Source organism: Scyliorhinus canicula, chromosome 10 (assembly GCF_902713615.1).
Source record: "Scyliorhinus canicula chromosome 10, sScyCan1.1, whole genome shotgun sequence".
Taxonomy (NCBI): domain Eukaryota; kingdom Metazoa; phylum Chordata; class Chondrichthyes; order Carcharhiniformes; family Scyliorhinidae; genus Scyliorhinus; species Scyliorhinus canicula.
In genome coordinates, this window is record NC_052155.1 from 95,567,526 (window position 1) to 95,585,309 (window position 17,784).

At 46.6% G+C, this 17,784-nt stretch overlaps 1 protein-coding gene across 1 annotated transcript in view; it reads left to right on the top strand.

Annotated features, from left to right (window-relative positions):
- LOC119972132 overlaps positions 1 to 17,784 on the top strand; it is a 660,627-nt gene that overhangs the window by 541,592 nt on the left and 101,251 nt on the right. Inside the window, exons 47-49 of the mRNA XM_038808465.1 lie at positions 10,451 to 10,692; positions 10,878 to 11,004; positions 11,182 to 11,324. Of these exons, the coding sequence (XP_038664393.1) occupies positions 10,451 to 10,692; positions 10,878 to 11,004; positions 11,182 to 11,324 (512 nt within the window). The remainder of the gene's footprint in view (positions 1 to 10,450; positions 10,693 to 10,877; positions 11,005 to 11,181; positions 11,325 to 17,784) is intronic.

Sequence of the window (17,784 nt, forward strand, 5' to 3'; positions counted from 1 at the left end):
ATCTCTAACACAGAACCTTCAGAATCAATCTTTGTGGAAAAAAATTACATTTAATTGATTGAAATATAGATCAGTAGCATGTTCATTATTTTTTGTGTGCCGAATCATACAAAATCATTTTCATAGATGTCCACCATAGTTCAATACCTTTACCCATCCTGCAAAGAGCATACTGGGTTGCCTGTGGGAAACATTCCTCTGAACAAACAATCATGAGCTTTCACTTTTCTGCTTGCTTTGTTAAAATAATTTACTGAATGACTTGCTTTCCCTTTGTGTCAAATACGTACACATTTTTTGGCAAGGCTACAGCTGGCTGATGATGCAGCAAAGTTCTTGGCATATGTATTAGTTGTGATTGATTTTAATCATAACTGGAACTGTAAAAATGTTTTATTTGTGCAGTGCATTGGAACAGCAATTCAGGCAGCCATTCTGTTGATCTCCAAATGTAAGCCATGCTGATTTTGGGAGCAAGCCCCCACCCCAGCAAGCTTTTGGCTAATTGCGACATCTCTCAAGATGGAAAAATTGGGCAAGAGACGAAGACCGATATAACTTATATGTCTGATTAGCATATCAGAGATCTTGCTCAGAACTTTGATGGCTGGATTTCCATGACAAGAAAATGAAAAGCGCTATTTAATATTCCTGTGAATAGTTGGTTTCAAATTATCCCTGCTGGTTAATCTCAGGTTTGCATAGATGTGGAAAAATAAAGTGCGGAACTTGGAAAAATATTGGACAAAAACTTGGAGAAGGACAGTAGTGGGTACAGAGATCAGGGTGCACGATTAGCTGTCCTTTTTGCAAGCGACGCAGACAGCATGCAAACCTTTTGCTGCCTGCATAGCTCCAAGATAGAGTAATGCAGCAAGACATCCATGTTCATGTCAGGTGAGCATCAATTAAAGTTAGCCTGCACCTCTTAAAGGGACGGTGCAATCTGCTGCAGCAAGGGATGAAAGTGACTGGAAAAGACTCTCCAAGCAGGAAGAAATTGGAACAATGGAACAGCATGGCTGGAACAGGAAGCTCTCTTAGGTTCTCAAATACAATGCTGGAGGACTTAGTGCAAGATTGGAAAGGAGGACAGAGGACATAATTCTGCAGGGAACCAGGAGACCCTCTAGCCAGACAATATGAAGGCAGTGGGAACAGACAACCGGAGAAGTCAATGCCAGAGATTGACCTGAGGACTTAGATAAAGTGCTGGAAAAAATACCATGATGTCACAGGAGTGGTCAAGATCAGTGAGTCCATCATCGAATGCCATCTTCTCCTAATCGTACCACCTGCCTCGCACACTGCTCAATTCACCACATTCCCACCACTTACCCAGCAGCAATATTATACCACAACAAACACAGAAAATGCTGGAAAATTTCAGCAGGTCTGACAGCATCTGTGGAGAGAGAACAGAGCTAACGTTTTGAGTCTGGATGAATCTTCAATAGAGCTCTGAATGAGGAAACAGCAAAGAACCATCAGCAGATAACAGCTGAATGTCACCACCTCTTTGGAAGAGATGTGATCAGCTGTATTGGTGGGTTGCCAGTGAGGCCGTGGCAATTAGCATCACTGGAGAGATCGTGGATGACTGTTTATCCCTCCATATGTGCCTTCACTTCATCCTGTAATCTAGTATAATGTACAAGTTACAGATGCTGTAAGCATCTTGCTTCCACTTCCCTCAATTCTATCCTCCCTTTTGTGCTTTCATGTTTTCAAGTTGTCAAAATCAGCCACTTGGCCAGACAATGGTGCCTGAAGGAGAAGATCCAAAGGAAGTACAAATTTATGAGGCAGAGGTACATTCATTGTTCTGATGCTCACCACCATCAACTTAAATACTGGCACTATAAGCAACTAAGGGGATAGTAAGGAAGTTGTTGGCTAGTCATGGGCACAAGTGGACTTCCCCGAGACCAGGAGGAAAGCTCAGTACTTTGGCCAGTTCCCCCAAGCGCAAGGTTGTAGATCATTTCTGCTGTAGAGAATTTCTTCACAAGAGGCTTTTGACGGGGTGATGTACAAGGAAATACTGGTGGGTATGTGCAACTTTGTGCATTGGCAGACCTGACAGAGAGCCTGTTGTCACTGTCAGGGACCACGGAGGGGTCTGGCTCAAACGTCGTACAGGGTTTTGTGCAGACTGTGGTTCCCGTTCTTTGCAGTTACATGACAACTTTTCAGACACAGTTATGATGCAGTACCAGATGGATCAGCATACAAATGTCTCAGTACTGCAGTGGAAGAACCAACTGAGATCATGAGATTGATGTTTCTTCCCCCACAATCCCAGCTTGGTGTCATGCAACCTCAGACTTCTATCATCATAGCTGCAAGATGCCAATGCTTAAAGGAACATAGAACGTTGCAAAGCAATCCAACAATCTGTGCTCCAGTAAGATTGCCGAAGTGCCACCCTGGGGAAATGCCAGTGGTCCATGGAGAATGTAGCTGTTGTCTTTTCTCAGTTTGTCAAATATTCATGTTCCCAGCATTACCATTCTATCCACTTTTTTGGTGTTGCCACATCCAACCTGCTGCCATCCATACCAAAGTAATGCAGTCCAGAAGTAGGCCTTCTTGGCACAGAGCTGCTCGAGACTGCCCTGCAAAGCCTTTGTGATGAATGTCGGAATTTCATACATACTGTATTATATGGAGTTGGAGCTGGTGCAGTAAGGATTAAAAGCCTGGTTAACTCAGTGAAAGCTACAGCAATGCTTTTAAAAATACTGGTTTGAAAGACAGCAGATGCTTTGGAGTTAGAGGTGCAGTTAAAACATTGTAAATGTTGGGTCAATGGAATTTTTTAAAATATAAAGACGGTTCCCTGAGGAGTAGATAATGAGAGACATTGGACACGATTCCGCAACCCCATTGCGTCCGGCGGTGATCCAGGCACAACGGGTGAATATCACACAAGTGCCAAATTGGGCTCCGCCCCAGGTGCGAAACATTACCCGAGTCACCCGAATCACTCCGTCCGCTGTGATCTGGACCCCCCCACCCCCCCTTGATGGCCGAGATCCAGATTGAATATTGAAATCAGCACAATTGCTCATTTAAATACCCGGACACCGGATTCATTCTCCATGCCTGGGAGACCACGCCAGGGCGCTGTTTAGTACTGGTCCACACAAAGCTGGACCAGTCGTAACGGCACCTGGCAGGGGGGGACGATCAAGCCTTTGGAGACCCCTCGGTGGTCGGGAACAGGGCAGGGTGGCACCCTGGCACTTCCCCAACACCTGGGCACCTTGGCACTGCCAGGGTGCCCTAATGCCAGGTTGGCACAACCAGGTGTGTGCCGGCGGAGGGGCCTTGTCAGGTGGGGGGGGGGGGTGAGGGGGGTTCTCGAGGGCTTCTCTAAGGTTGGGGGGGGGATGATGGGGATTGTCAAAAAGGTTGGGGGAAATATCAGAGTTGCCAGGCAACTTGGTGCCCGGAGCTATGAGGAGCCTTTCCTATTGGCAAGCTCCTGCTCTCCAATTGGTCTTTTAAAAGGATCTCTATTAAGCAAATATTCCTTGGTCCGCTAACTTTAAAAGTGCATTGTGACCTGAGATGGGTTTCACTTGAGTGGAGATAAAAGATAGCAGTTTGGATTTATTAATTCATTGTGTTGTTAAGCATTGTTTAATGGGTAATTGTGAGCTGTTTTCTTGTATGAGATTAAAGTTATTTTAATCCTGTGTTAGTAATAAAGTTTTAATGTGCCATATCCCTATTTGTGTGTGGAATCACTCCTGGAGCAAGGTATTCTTTCCAAACAGCTTTACAAATTAAATAAACTATTGGGGTTTCTGTCCGGTATCCTAGCAACTATTGGGGACTGGTCCGAGATCGTAATACTTGTTGAAACTCAGCAGTCCTTCACAAACTATGCTGCAGCTACTGAGGTAGAGCTGTGTAGGAGCACTAGACAAACATGAACACCTGTAAGGCAGCCACTAAGGAAAGGCACCAATGTGAATAGTTGGGTATAGTATGTATTATTGGAAGTGTAGTTGGGTGAAGTTAGTGTAGACCTTTTGTTTTATGGTATCCACCATTTCAAAATTTTGACTAAGAGGATTTTCTGCTGGTCTGTAACAGAAAGGTGCAAGAAGGGAAGCATGGAATTATAGTGGTGCTGATAATTTTTCAGAGGAGCCCACGTCTGATAAAATACTCGTGTCCAGTCATCTGGACCTCTGATGATGTGCTGGATGCCTCTGCTCTTCCATCCAAAAACAGCTTCTCCTCTCTGCTGCCCAGGCTCTATTTTCCTGTGAGGCTTTAGCCCAAGAGGAACTGCAACAAGAGCCCCTTGAATGGGAGCAATTGGTGCATTCAGATGCTGTTCAAACCAATACTACCCCTTCCACAAGTCTAACACCACTCACTAAAGACTGAATGTACTTCTGCCAACTCCTCCAACAGCATAGTACGTCCATTGCTGCAATGCTCAAAAGCACCTCACTGAGAAAGGTGAATAGTAATGACTATACATATAGGTGAGGAGGTGACGTCGCTGTATTGTCACTGGACTAATAAACCATAACCCCAGGGTAATGCTCTAGGGACCCGGATTTGAATCCCACCACTGAAGATGGTGAAATTGGAATTCAGTAAAAATCTGGAATTAAAAGTCTAATGGTGACCGTGAAACCATTGCCGATTGTCATAAAAAACTATCTGGTTCGCTAATGTCCTTTAGGAAAGGAAATCTGCTATCCTTACCTGGTCTGGCCTACATGTGACTCCAAACCCACAGCAATGTGGTTGACTCTTAACTGCCTCCTCAAGGGTAATTAGGGATGGCCAATAAATGCTGCCACAGCCTGCGACGCCCGCGTCCCATGAACAAATAGAAAAAAACACTGGTTGGGGGGTGGGGTACAGTCCTTTGTGCAACTGAACGCATGTTTAAGCAAACATATTAACAGGACCTGTGAGGTCAAAAGCGGCAATTGATGCAGGATATGCTGGAAATCACAGTTTAGCCGTCACAAAGGAGTCCGGTAAGACAGTTCAACGAAAAGGTTTATTGTCAAAGTAAACAATGTACAAGCACAATTCAAGTCCCAGTCAGGACTGTACACTGCAGCACAGATCCCCACTGGATTCCTGATCTGTGCCTTACTGGCTGATCTTTTTTACATTTGCTAATTGAGATACCCAACCCCTAACAGGGGAGCTTGTAGTCCACAAGGAGCATAGGGAAAATAAGCCTTCCAATTTAGCATGTGCAGGATATTACACTACAGAGTCAAATTCTATAGCCATTATTTCATAATGTACAAACAAAGCTACCTGAGTGGTGAGGCAAATGCAAAATGCCTTTGCATATTGTCATGTGAGTGCCCCTTCAAGAAATGTTTTTGTCTTATCACATGGCTTCAATTATGTCATTGTGTGGGTGGAGCTAGGCTGTGGCTCTGTGAGTTTACTTTCGCTTTTGACTTTACCTTTGCCTTGAGTTTGTACGGCACAGGTTGAAAAATGGTTTCTCTATCTTCATTTTAAAAGCTGTTTCCAGACTGCTTGATGACTTAAAACAAATAATTATTTTCTGGAAGGAATTCAAACCTGCTGTTTGGAAAGCAAACAAGAGCATCAATACCAAGAGGCCTTATGCTGGGCCACACCTTTGAAAAGGGGTTCTGGTTTTTACTTGGATCTTGTTATTAAATTGGAACAGTAAGGGGGGGATTCATTAAGGGTTATACATAGATTACTGTAGCTGTGTGGGCTATTTATGTTTGTAGTTGATAAAAAAATTGTGCATGTGTGTGTTTATACAAATGTTAACTAAATTTGTAGAATAAAGTTTTTTTTTAAGGTGCCTAAGAACTCTGGAATAACACCTGAAAGGCAGGCCCTTGTGTTCAACCCAGCCACATTCAATAAACAGTTGTAGGTCAGGTGAACTCTTGATATACTTTGGAGTTTTCTAAACCCTGGCCCATAACAATATGCAGAAATTTGCCAAATGAACATCTGACCTAATCATACTTTTTGATCCGTTCATTACATAGTCTTTGTTTAAACATTAGACTCTGATGACTGAAATCTGTAAATGATAGTGGAAGTAAACTATGCATAATACAGTTTATTTGCATTACATGAAAATACCACTGGTCTTTTTTATCAGCTCAGTGCTTTTTAATCCTTCTAGTTATGAAAACAATGGGAATCTTAGGAGCCTCACAGAGACAGTTCTGTGGACAGGAAGGGGAAATTTGGAAAGTTGAAGGTCAAGTTTGTTCTCCAGTGTGTTCCCACTTCCACGAGCTTTTGCCAGGCACAGTGGTAGTGGCTACCCTTTCAGCACTGGCAGATAGCCAACTAGGCAAATTAAAAGCCCACTTAGGAGTACATTTCAGAAGCCGATCGTATCTTACTGGCAATGGACTGGCCCCACACTTCTGAAGCAGCAAAGAATGAGCTGCAGGTATAAAAAGCCTGCAGCCTCAAACATAGCCCTTCTTGTGATGGGGTTCCCCCTACACACTGATGGCTGAAGAACTATGGGCCTTCTGCTTTTTCACCATTTAGTCAGGTGTGCAAAAGTGCATCCATTTTGATGCACCATCCCACCACCTTACCTGTTTTCGCAGTGCCCATCTCAAGTGGTGAGGCTGCTGTTTGTCGAGTGGTCCAGGCCATCTTATTGGGCCCCAATCTCGGGGATCCACCAGTCATCCATAATTGGATGTTGAACAAGGAGGAAGCCTCTTAATTGGCTGTCTCTTGTGGATTTGTCCTTTTGGCACACCTGAAACCCATGGCGCAGTTAGGACCCAAAAATGGTCCTGACTCTCAATTATAGGATTATTGATGAGATTTTGAACATTAGAGTCTAAATTAGAATGTATTACACTTGTTTTGGGGGATAAAATGGATACAATCTATGCAAATATCGGTCCACTGCTAAATTTGTGGAGACCATTTTTTTGACCTAGATAGATAGATAGATAGAGAAATACAACACAGAACAGACCCTTCGGCCCACTATGTTGTGCCGAACTTTTGTCCTAGGTTAATCATAGAATTTTGGACACTAAGGGCAATTTATCATGACCAATCCACCCAACCTGCACATCTTTGGACTGTGGGAGGAAACCGGAGTACCCGGAGGAAACCCACGCACACACGGGGAGGATGTGCAGACTCCACACAGACAGTGACCCAAGTCAAAATCGAACTTGGGACCCTGGAGCTGTGAAGCAATTGTGCTATCCACAATGCTACCGTGCTGCCCTTAAGAAGATTGACATTTAAAAAAAATTCTTACATGAAATTTGGCAAAACTGGTAGGGCGCGATTCTCCGCTCCCCATGCTGGGTGGGAGAATTGTGGGAGGGCCGGGTGACTCATTTCACGACCCCCTGGCACCCCCCGCGATTCTCCCACCACCCGCTCGGAAGAATCGCCGCTCGCCGTTTTTCACGACGACCGGCAATTCTCCGACCCGGATGGGCCGAGTGGCCTGCCGTTCGCAACCGTTTCACGACAGCAACCACACCTGGTCGCTGCCGTCGTGAACATGGGAGCCAAAGGCCCGTTTGAAGCCTGTGGGGGGCGGAGAGAGGAGTGAGCACCACGGCCGTGCTCGGGAGGGGACTGGCCTGCGATCGCTGCCCACCGATCGTCGGGCCAGCGTCTCAAAGCGACACATTCTTTCCCCTCCGCCGCCCCGCAAGATCAAGCCGCCACGTCTTGCGGGGCAACAGAGGGGAAGACGGCCACCGTGCATGCGTGTGTTTGAGCCGTCGTGAAGTCAGCCGCGCATGCACGGGTTGGAACTGGCCAACCCGCGCACACGCGGCTGACATCACATAGGCGCCGCCGTCGCGTCATTCTCGGCGCGCCGCCTTGACGCAAACATCAAGGCCCAGCCGCCGAGAATAACGGAGCGCCGCTCCTAGCCCCCCGTGTGGGGGTGAATACGGTGAGAGGAGCGACCTCCGAGGCCGTCGTGAAACTCGGCCGAGTTCACGACAGCCTTCCTGGTTTTTCCCGGGAGCGGAGAATTCTGCCCGTAAAGTCAGCATATGTTGCTCATGGACTGATTTTAGATGGCAGAGTCTGCTATCTTGCATCTGGACATACCAGGTAAGGATGGAAGATTTCCTTCTCTTTAGTAAACCTTTCCTTCTATTTAGTAAAAATAGATGTATTTTCCCCCCAACAATCAATGGTAGGTACCATGGTCGCTATCAGTCCACTCCAGATTTATTGATTTAAATTAAATTCCACCAACTGCCATGGTGTGGTTTAAATCCACATTACCAGAGCATTATCCTGAGCCTCTGGATTACTAGTCCAGTGGTGTTACCTATAGTATGGAAATTAGAAACCCATTGACTTAGGTTTCAATGAGTGGGACATGTGTAAGAATTTTTCAGTACAATTGTTTAATAATTATTTTCTAAATTAATTTCCTATGTCTTCACGAGGAAAAGAAGTGCTTCCGCCTCCCCCCCCCCCCCCCCCAACTCCACACTCCTGGGCATCACTTTCCCGCTTTGCCCGACACAACTCCTGAGCTCAGCTAGAGAAGCTACCTTTGACCAGAAATTATTTTCCTCATGGGGCAAGCTTGCTGTGGTGGCACAGCCTCTGACAATATAATACAGTTCACATGCATATTGTCAAATTATCTAATGATTAGTACTTGTACTATAGAAAGAATGATGCTGAAAGATTCCTCCAACTATGTGTTGTCACAGAAAGTCATAGAATCCATATAGTGCAGAAGGAGGCCATTTGGACAATCGGGTCTGCACTGAAACTCGGAAAGAGCGCCCTGCTTTGGCCCACTCCCCGCCCTCTCCCCATAACCCCAGCTAACCTGCATATCCTTGGCCACTAAGGGGCAATTTATCAGGCCAATTTACCTAACCCGCGCATCTTTGATAGCAATAATAATAATAACCTTTATTAGTGCCACAAGTAGGCTTACATTAACACTCCAATGAAGTTACTGTGAAAATCTCCTAGTTGCCACACTCCAGCGCCTGTTCGTGTACACTGAGGGAGAATTCAGAATGTCAAATTCACATAACAAGCACATCTTTCGGGACTTGTGGGGGGAAACCGGAGCACCCAGAGGAAACCCATGTAGACAAAGGGAGGACATGCAATCTCCACAAAGACGGTTTCCCAAGGCCAGAATTGAACCTGGGAATCTTCTGCTGTGAGGCAGCAGTGCGACCTTAGATGGGGCTCAAACCCAATTTCCGACTAACCTCAGACCTTTATGTTTGAAACTTGGATTCATTTCCACCCATTGATTCACTCTGGGGTATAACTTCAGTAGCATTGGTATTTTCACATGTGAAGCTAGACAGCGAGATTTTAACAAAAATTCAACTATGAGAGCCTCATCACAAGAGAGTTTATGTAATTTGTAATCTGATGCCTAGACATATCTGCAAGCTCAGTTGGCTTGACATTTGGTTTGTGATATGGAGTGATGCCAGCAGCGTGGGTTAAATTCCCGTGCTGGCTGAAGTTATCAATGAAGGCTCTGCCTCCTCAAGCCTTGTACCTCACTGAAGTGAGGTGACCCTCAGGCTAAATCACGACCAGTCAGCTCTCTCTCCAAAATGGGAGAGCAGCCTGTGGTCCTCAGGGACTATGATGACTTGCACTTTCTAGCAAGACTACTGAGCATAATTCAGAAGCAGAAACACTGGCTCATTTTTCACTTCTCTCAATCCAGTTTCAAGTGTACTTCAAACACTTCCAGCATCATTCTTTCCAAAGTACAAGCACTGACATTAGGTAATCTAACAATATACATAGAGACTGTATTATACTTATCAGTTACTGAACTCAATGGTAAAGACGTTAGTAATACCTTCTCTACCAAAGTTATGTTGGTGAAGGATTTCTATTCTCACTAATTCAATTCATGAGTGCCATATTACATAATCAATTGCTTGTCTTTCTTTTCCAAATCTTGCATTATTTGGATGGGTTGATTAATAATAATAATCGCTTATTGTCATAAGTAGACTTCAATGAAGTTACTGTGAAAATCCCCTAGTCACCACATTCGGGCGCCTGTTCGTGGAGGCTGGTACTGGAATTGAACCTGCGTTGCCGGCCTTGTTCTGCATTACAAGCCAGCTGTTTAGCCCACTGTGCTAAACCAGACCCGCTAATCATGAGCTGGTTATTGCTTTAATTTAATCAGCCTTCTTCCAACAGAATTCTACCATTGTTAGCCCTTGGATGTTTGCCTTGGATGCATCAGGAAGTGTAGATAAAAAATTCTACAACACAGAGGGAAAACAACATTGATTTTACTATTGATATGGATTGTGATAATTTCCTTCCATATTGAATCTGAAGCAATGTATGCATTTTTAAGTTGTATGTCATAATTACTGTTGCATGATGCTATATGAGTAACTCTGCATCAATATTTGTGCCGTTTCATCAGGGAGCTGGGATGCCTTTGTTGTTACTAGTGACCTGCCAAACAGTGGCACAGATGTAGAGGTAGCACTGACAGTCTGCTGCAAGAATGGTTCTGCTGCTCCCATAATTCTTAAGGAAGGGTCTTTGAAGAGAGGATACACGTACAAGACCTCAATAAACATAGATGAGCAATTAGGAGCCATCAGTAAAGTAAGATTGGAAAGAGAGGAATCCAGAAATGAAGATTTTTGGCGTTGTCAGAAGGTAATGAGTGAAGATGTCTGTTGACAGTAATAACTGATCATAAATCCCTAACATTTATAATTACTAGTTCATTCCATCACCATCCTACATTTAATTTTCTTCATATTTAATGTTTATTTCGTACAATTCTAATTCTTCCTGAAAAAAACATTTGCAGGGTCATTGTAATTGCTTAATTCCCTTAGGTAGTGCTTCAACACCAAAGCACAAAAGAAGTATTAGAGTTTTTGTTCCTGCGTAATTTATCACCAATTGAAGGATATACAGTGGCGGAACTTCCCGTAATCATAAACAGTGCTGATTATCTGACAGGTGTGTTGCTCCTTTGGGTATATCCCTCGATGAACAGTACATATAAACACTATTCAAACTTTGCCTAATATTTGTTCAGAGGAAGTATGATGAACGATATGCATTTTCAATTTGCATGATCTATTATTGCCTGTTGACCACGATGAACAGTTGTAAGCATCCTATTGTGTTTTGCAGTGAAGGAATACGTACTATGCACCATCACTGGATCAACCAATAATTTAGGAGCAGATTCGGATGTGTACATCACTTTAAAAGGAACTCTTGGAGACACAGGCAAAAGAAAGCTCAAAACACAACCAGGAAATAAGGAAGCAATGGTAGGAAAACTTTGCACCATGGTCACATAATCTGATTTTAACTTTGACTGTATCTATAGATATAATAAAGTTAAGATTGGCCTAAACGAACTAATGACGCGTCAATTTATGTTGATGCCAGATAAGTATCTTTGTAAACTCTTCAGTTTATATTGACTTACCAAAATGTAATTATCCTGAGGTACATACAGGTGTAGTTTTATTTTATTTCAAAAGATTCATTGTACAACCCAAATATCACTGCAGTTCTTGTAAACCTATATTGCAGCCTTATGATGCAAAGGTCGAGCAAATCTTTTGAATTTGACAGCAATTTCATGTGAAAAATTGGGCTCTCCCACCTTCAGTATTACTTCATTTTATTTCTCTGCTATGAATCAACATAATTCATGTATCAGCATCCATATTTTCAAATTGTACACAACTATCACAGAGCTTCCCTTTTTATCCCAATGGGAGTTAATGCCAGGAAATCACATACACTCTCAGCTAATAGGAATTGGTCTCTGTATGAGTGTGCCTACTTGGGAGTAAGTTGGAAATTACTGTAGTTGGGGGCAATGCTTCATGACTCCTTTTGTGGAGGGCCCTTACACCACTGATATTTACTCAGATTTCCAGAAGCCTGGGGCATGCAGGTTACCATAGTCATGTGTGTATAGCCATATCCATTGATTCCTTGCAACTTGGATGCCCAGCCACTGATCTCATGTACACTGACAATGTTCAAATTGGTAGGTACCGGCAAGTGCTATATTGGTGTACCTGTCAGGATTACAGATTGTATATATTTGGGGCACACATGGATATTTTTTGCAACGTTTACTATGAGCACGATTCAGCAGACAATAACTTTTGTCTGCTGAATCGTGCCCATATGTTATGCGTTGGCTGCATTGGCAAGATTGCAGCCTGTATTCAACAACACTTGAATTTCACCATTCTTGGCTCCCTCGCCATGTTATTTGCCCAACTCGTGCCTCAGCTGCTCGCTACTAACGAGGGGGAGCTGCTTTTTAGCGAACCCTCACCACTCACTCCCAGTCAACACACAAGCAGGGCAGCGTGCAGACCTGTTCCTCACTTTGCCGATGCCGACCTGATCAGGCTTCTGAACGCCATCGATGAGAGGAGCGGGACCCAATTCCCCAAGGAGGTCCTGGAACCAGCAGCAGGGCCATCTGGGGGCACTGGCAGCTACTGTCAGGGCAGGCAGCATGACCAGGAGGACCACCATCCAATGTAGGGAGAAGACCTCTGACGAGCTGCAAGGGTAAGTTACCACCTCTCTCTTGGCATCAGTCCTGCCTGCCACTCCTCAAATTCCCAAACTGCCCTCTCCCCCAGTCCACTGGCTGACACCTCACAACCTCTCCATGTCCGATCTTGAAGCTTGTTCCTCAGAACCCCCTGGCATCCACCCCACAACCCCTCATGTCTAATTGCGGTGCCCACACATGTCACCTGCTATAGATCCCTCTGATCTATCAAGCGTGTGGTTCACAATGCCCTCTCTTTGTTCCCGCAGGAGAAGATAGGCCCCCATAAGAGAGAAAGGACGAAGACAAGGGGAGGAATCCCAGATATTCGAGTTCTCACCCCCGATAAGATCGAGCCCTGGATATCCCGGGGTTGCCTGAGGAGTGAGAAGTGACCGACAGTGAGGTTGCCTGTGCCAGAGAGGTGAGGATTCACGGCCCCTTCATCCAGTTGACCTGTCTCAAGTGAGTTGTTGAGGTCTCACAAAATCCTTCCCTCTCACTGATGACATGTCCATTATCTTGCAGTATCACAATCTGATGAGGTTGGGCCATGAGAACACCATGGAGGAGAGCGCCAAGGATAGCACAGGTGATGCGTCACAGCTGACACCTACACCTTCCACCAGCGTAAAGACACACACCTTGTTGGGTGACATTAGCAGATGGGCTTTGGAGCCACTCTCTGGTGAGAGTTGCTGTTCACATCAGGTGGAGGCAGGAATATCCAAGGGAGACATAGGCTGTATCCCAGGACACTGCTGGATCCCAGCCAGATGTTCAGCCTCTGTACATAATAGGACAGAGCCATGGGATTCAGAAGGGGGTATCAGCGACATTCTCGTGACTGCAAGGCTGATTGGAGGAATCCCAAAGCCTTCAGGCACAGGAGATGGTGCCAACAATGTGTAGCACTGAGGCCAACTGTGGCGACCACAGTGGAAAACCTGGAGCATCTTGATTGGTGGTTTCCAAGGCATGGCTCAGTTTGTGAGAACCATTGCTGACGGCCTCAACATATCCCAGTTATTGAGGGATGTGTACCAGATGCCGGTTGATATTGCTGGGGCACTCCAAAGCGTGGCCCAGTCACTGAGGACCATGATGCAGACAATTGGGAGCCTCCAGGACTGGCAGAGCCTGATGACTCGGAGGATTCAGGAGCTTACTCCAGCTGCTCTCTTTCCCATGGAGTTCCCCAGTGCCCTACAGGCACCCACAGTGAGGAGGTCAACCTGTGGGCTGCCACAAAGGAGACTATGGCAGTGTCCAGTACTTCTGATTTCGCCCCCCCCCCCCCCCCCCCCCCCCCCAGCCCTGTGCCTCCTGACACCGGCACGTCTCAAGGGAAGCAGGCAGAGCAGGGTGGCATGGTGAGACTTGTGACACCGGTACATCGGCAGGGGCCCTCCGGATCCAGGCCCTCCAGAGGACATCCGCAAACGGCATCAAAGGCCACAGGGTGCAGTAAGCAGCAGACTGCCTCCACCTCTGATGTGCGTCTTGAGGACACACCTAGACATAGCAGTAGACCACAGAAGATCAAGAAGAGTGAGGATGATTGAGTGGGCTCTGGTGAGGTCACTATCGGCAGCTGGGAGGAATGGGAATCTGTTACATTAAAATGTTCACGATTAAACCATTTCACACCTGATACATGTGAAGCCTCTATCACGTTAATCTTCACAGTGAACCTGCCTGCACCGCACTCCCCTCCCACCTCACCCATTCCTCTGCAGTCCCGAACACAGTGGTCCAAGGTCAAAAGCCCCCAATGCAGACTCCATTCAGAGGATGGGTGTGAGCGACTTTATCGGATCCTGAGGAGTGTCAGAGCTTTCCTCAGTGAGCTATCACCACTGTCACCTGAAATGGGGAAGGGAAAGAAAGAGAGAAATGAGGTGGGGGGTGTTGAGCTGATGGACACAGACTCGTCCTAGGGAAATCTGGAGACAACGAGGGCCTCCCTGGTCCTCCTCGCATGTCGGACCCTCACCGCCGTCTGTCCTCCGGCTCCTCCTCAGGCTCGACATCCAGCCGCTCCAAGTCCACCTCCTCCTCATTATTGTATAATGATCTGCTCGCTGACAGTACCAACACAGACCATCACTCTGGAGTGGTGTTACACAGAGAGTGGTACAGTATAGAATGACCAGGGAGGGGCGGTGTGATGGGAGTAGGGGTTGCAGAATGGAAATGAATGGGGAGTGGGGGAAATGGGGGTAAGAGGGGAAGGGGGGAAATGGGGTGGGAGGTGTTGAGCTGATGGACACAGCTTGTCCTTGGAGAATCTGGATACAATGAGGGCCTCCCTGGTCCTCCTCGCATGTAGGACACTTGCTACAGCCTGTCCTCCGGCTCCACTCCAGGCTCAACCTCCAGCCCCTCCTAGTCTGTCTCCTCCTCAGAAGAGGCCACATATCCCAACGCTTCCTCTTCCTCCTCCTCCTCAAACATGTCACCCTGTTGCTGTGCCAGATTGTGGAGCATACAGCAGACTACCACAAAGTGGGAGACCGTCTTGGGGGTGTACTGCATGGCACCACCAAAGCAGTCAAGGCATCAGAAACGCATCTTGGGCAGCCTGATTCACTGCTCAAAGACGGATGGCAATGTCGGCCTCACTGTATCAGGTGTCCCACCTTGGTCTACGGCCTACACTGGCATCCTCAGTCATGTCCTCAGTGGGTATCCCTTGCCCCCACGAGCCAACTTGTCATCCAGGGTGGTCATTGAAGACACCAGGGATCTCCGAGTGCCCCAAGATGTAACTGACTGCATGCTTCAATGTTAGCGGACACACGTGCATGATCCTTAGGTGGTGGTTGCACACAATCTGAACATTCAGGGAGTGTAACCCGTCCCTCTTAATATAGGGCACTCCCTGACATGCATGTCATCAATTGCCTTCTGGACCTGGGCATCCCGGCGATGGTGGAGAAACCTGCAGACGGGCATCTTGGTGAGTCTGGCCGAGGTCGAAGGTCTGATATCTGGGCATACGGAGCATCCATCACCTCCCAGATGCACCTGGGGGTTGATGACTGCGATATGCCACACAGGTCCCTGTTCAAGACCCAGAAAGACACAGTGACATAGAAGCTTACAACTGAAGTGACCTTCACCGCCACTGGGAGCAGGTATCCTTCTTCTCTCGGGATGCCGCACTGTCTCCCTGTTGAGATGGCGTCTTCTGCGATGTATCCTGTCCATCAGCTAATGGAAGGACCAACGATGCCTGTACACATTGGGCCATCACTGGCCTCCAATTCTTGCTCCCTCCTCAGCCTGATAGGTGGCTGGGTCTTCAGGGTGTGCAGCAGACCCCTGCACCCCTGGTGCTGCCTCCAGCCTGTGTTGGTGTTATTGCCTTCTACAGCATCTGCCCAATGCGGCAGCCACAAGCGCAGTGAGAGTAGCCTCCATGGGATTTACAGCAACAAACATTGTTTTATCGCAAAGGAATTGGAGAAGGAGAGAGACCGACAATCAGTTTGGGCTTCCATCCCGGGACCCTCAAATCCCACAAGCCCCCCCCACCCTTACCATGACTGCCTTCTCTCAGAGTGCTACCCACCAAGCGAGTTCTGCTGGCAAACCTTGCTCTGCACACTCACCCCAGGTCACATCAGGAGCCCCTTAGACAACAGACCTCTGCCGGAAACATTAGGGAGACCTTGCTGAGCTGCTCTCCGCTCATCCAGACACTTACCCTTTGTCCGTGAGAGTATCCTCAATGGTGAACCCTAGCTGTTTGAATGTTGGCAGCTGCCTCTATGGTGCTGTGCTCCTAGAATTCAGACACACTGATCAGGCATCAAAGGTTGCTGGACGTGCAATGCACTAATCATCATCTGAGACATGCCACCTATGCCTTCTAGGAGGCACTTGAGAATATTTTGCTTATTAAGCGGTCAATAGTAACAAAGATTTGAAAATCAGCTAGGTAACATTCCACATATCACACTAATCATTAAACAACAAGGAAACATCATTGTTCCATATTAATACCAATACAAAGCTATATTAGCTCATTTTCACACTAAGAGCAAAACACATGGTATCACCCTTGCCAGGTTCCTCAACAGAAATGGAGGATAAGCCTAAGAATATATTCTTATGTCCAGAACTTTGTCATACAAATAATCTGTCCATCAACGTGTTACTAGCTCCACGTATCAATGCCACTCTCCATCCAGGAGCTGTAGCGTGCAGGCCCTCCGACACGTCCCGATCTCATCAGAACCCAATCCCATCGGAACCCAATCCTGGCATCCACATATTCCACTGGCGCTCAAAGTGCAGTTGAACATCCTTGACTTCCAGCGTGTTTAACCCGTGGTGATGTGCTAGTTACATGCAGCATTCCCCACACCCGCAGCAAAAGCATCAGCAAACTGACAGCATTTCTTCAACGGTATCATCACGTGGCCCATTTGGAACAATGTCACAGACCAGGTCCCGCAGCATATTCTTGCTTCAAGCTGGATTGCCTTCTGTACTCATATGGCCCCTTGAGCCCAGTATTCTAGGATCCAGGTACCTTAGAAAGTATTGTCCTCTTTCCAGCTACAGAAAAGGAAGGAAACAGCAATACCAGCCTCCAGGCATTGCAGCAACCAGCAGGAGCAAGCAACAAACACAACCTGCAACTGTGACGTGCTCTCACAACTAACAAGGCTAATTCCTGAGTTGAAATAGCCTTCAGCTGTGAAGCTAAAGGCTGCTCACAGTGAAAGGGAAAGAAATTGACTTTCTGGAGAGAAGCTGCAGCAGGGCTCTGTCCTGGGAGAGTTTGGTAGGACGGACAGACTCCAGCTGTGGTGGCCTCTGTTATGGGGCTCCACAATATTTACAGACGCAAAGCCCCTCACCTCCACCAACACCCGCCCCCCCCCCCCCCCAACCTGGAACTCTCCAGCCCGCCGAACTACCCTAACCCCCCATGATACGCCCGCGGAGCACTGGGACAGCAGCTCCAATGCTCTGAGTTTGCACCATTTCACATTTTCGAAAAAGAGTACTAAACAACAGCCATGTGACATCCCCCTGGGGAGTTGGGTAATTCCCAAGGTTGCTGTATTCAACTTCAATCTCATGAATGTAATTGTAATGAATGTAAATTAGGGTTAATTATATTTTCTCCATTTCTGGGCAAGATCTGGAACTCAGCATTGGGAATGGACTGGGTGAATCGCAAA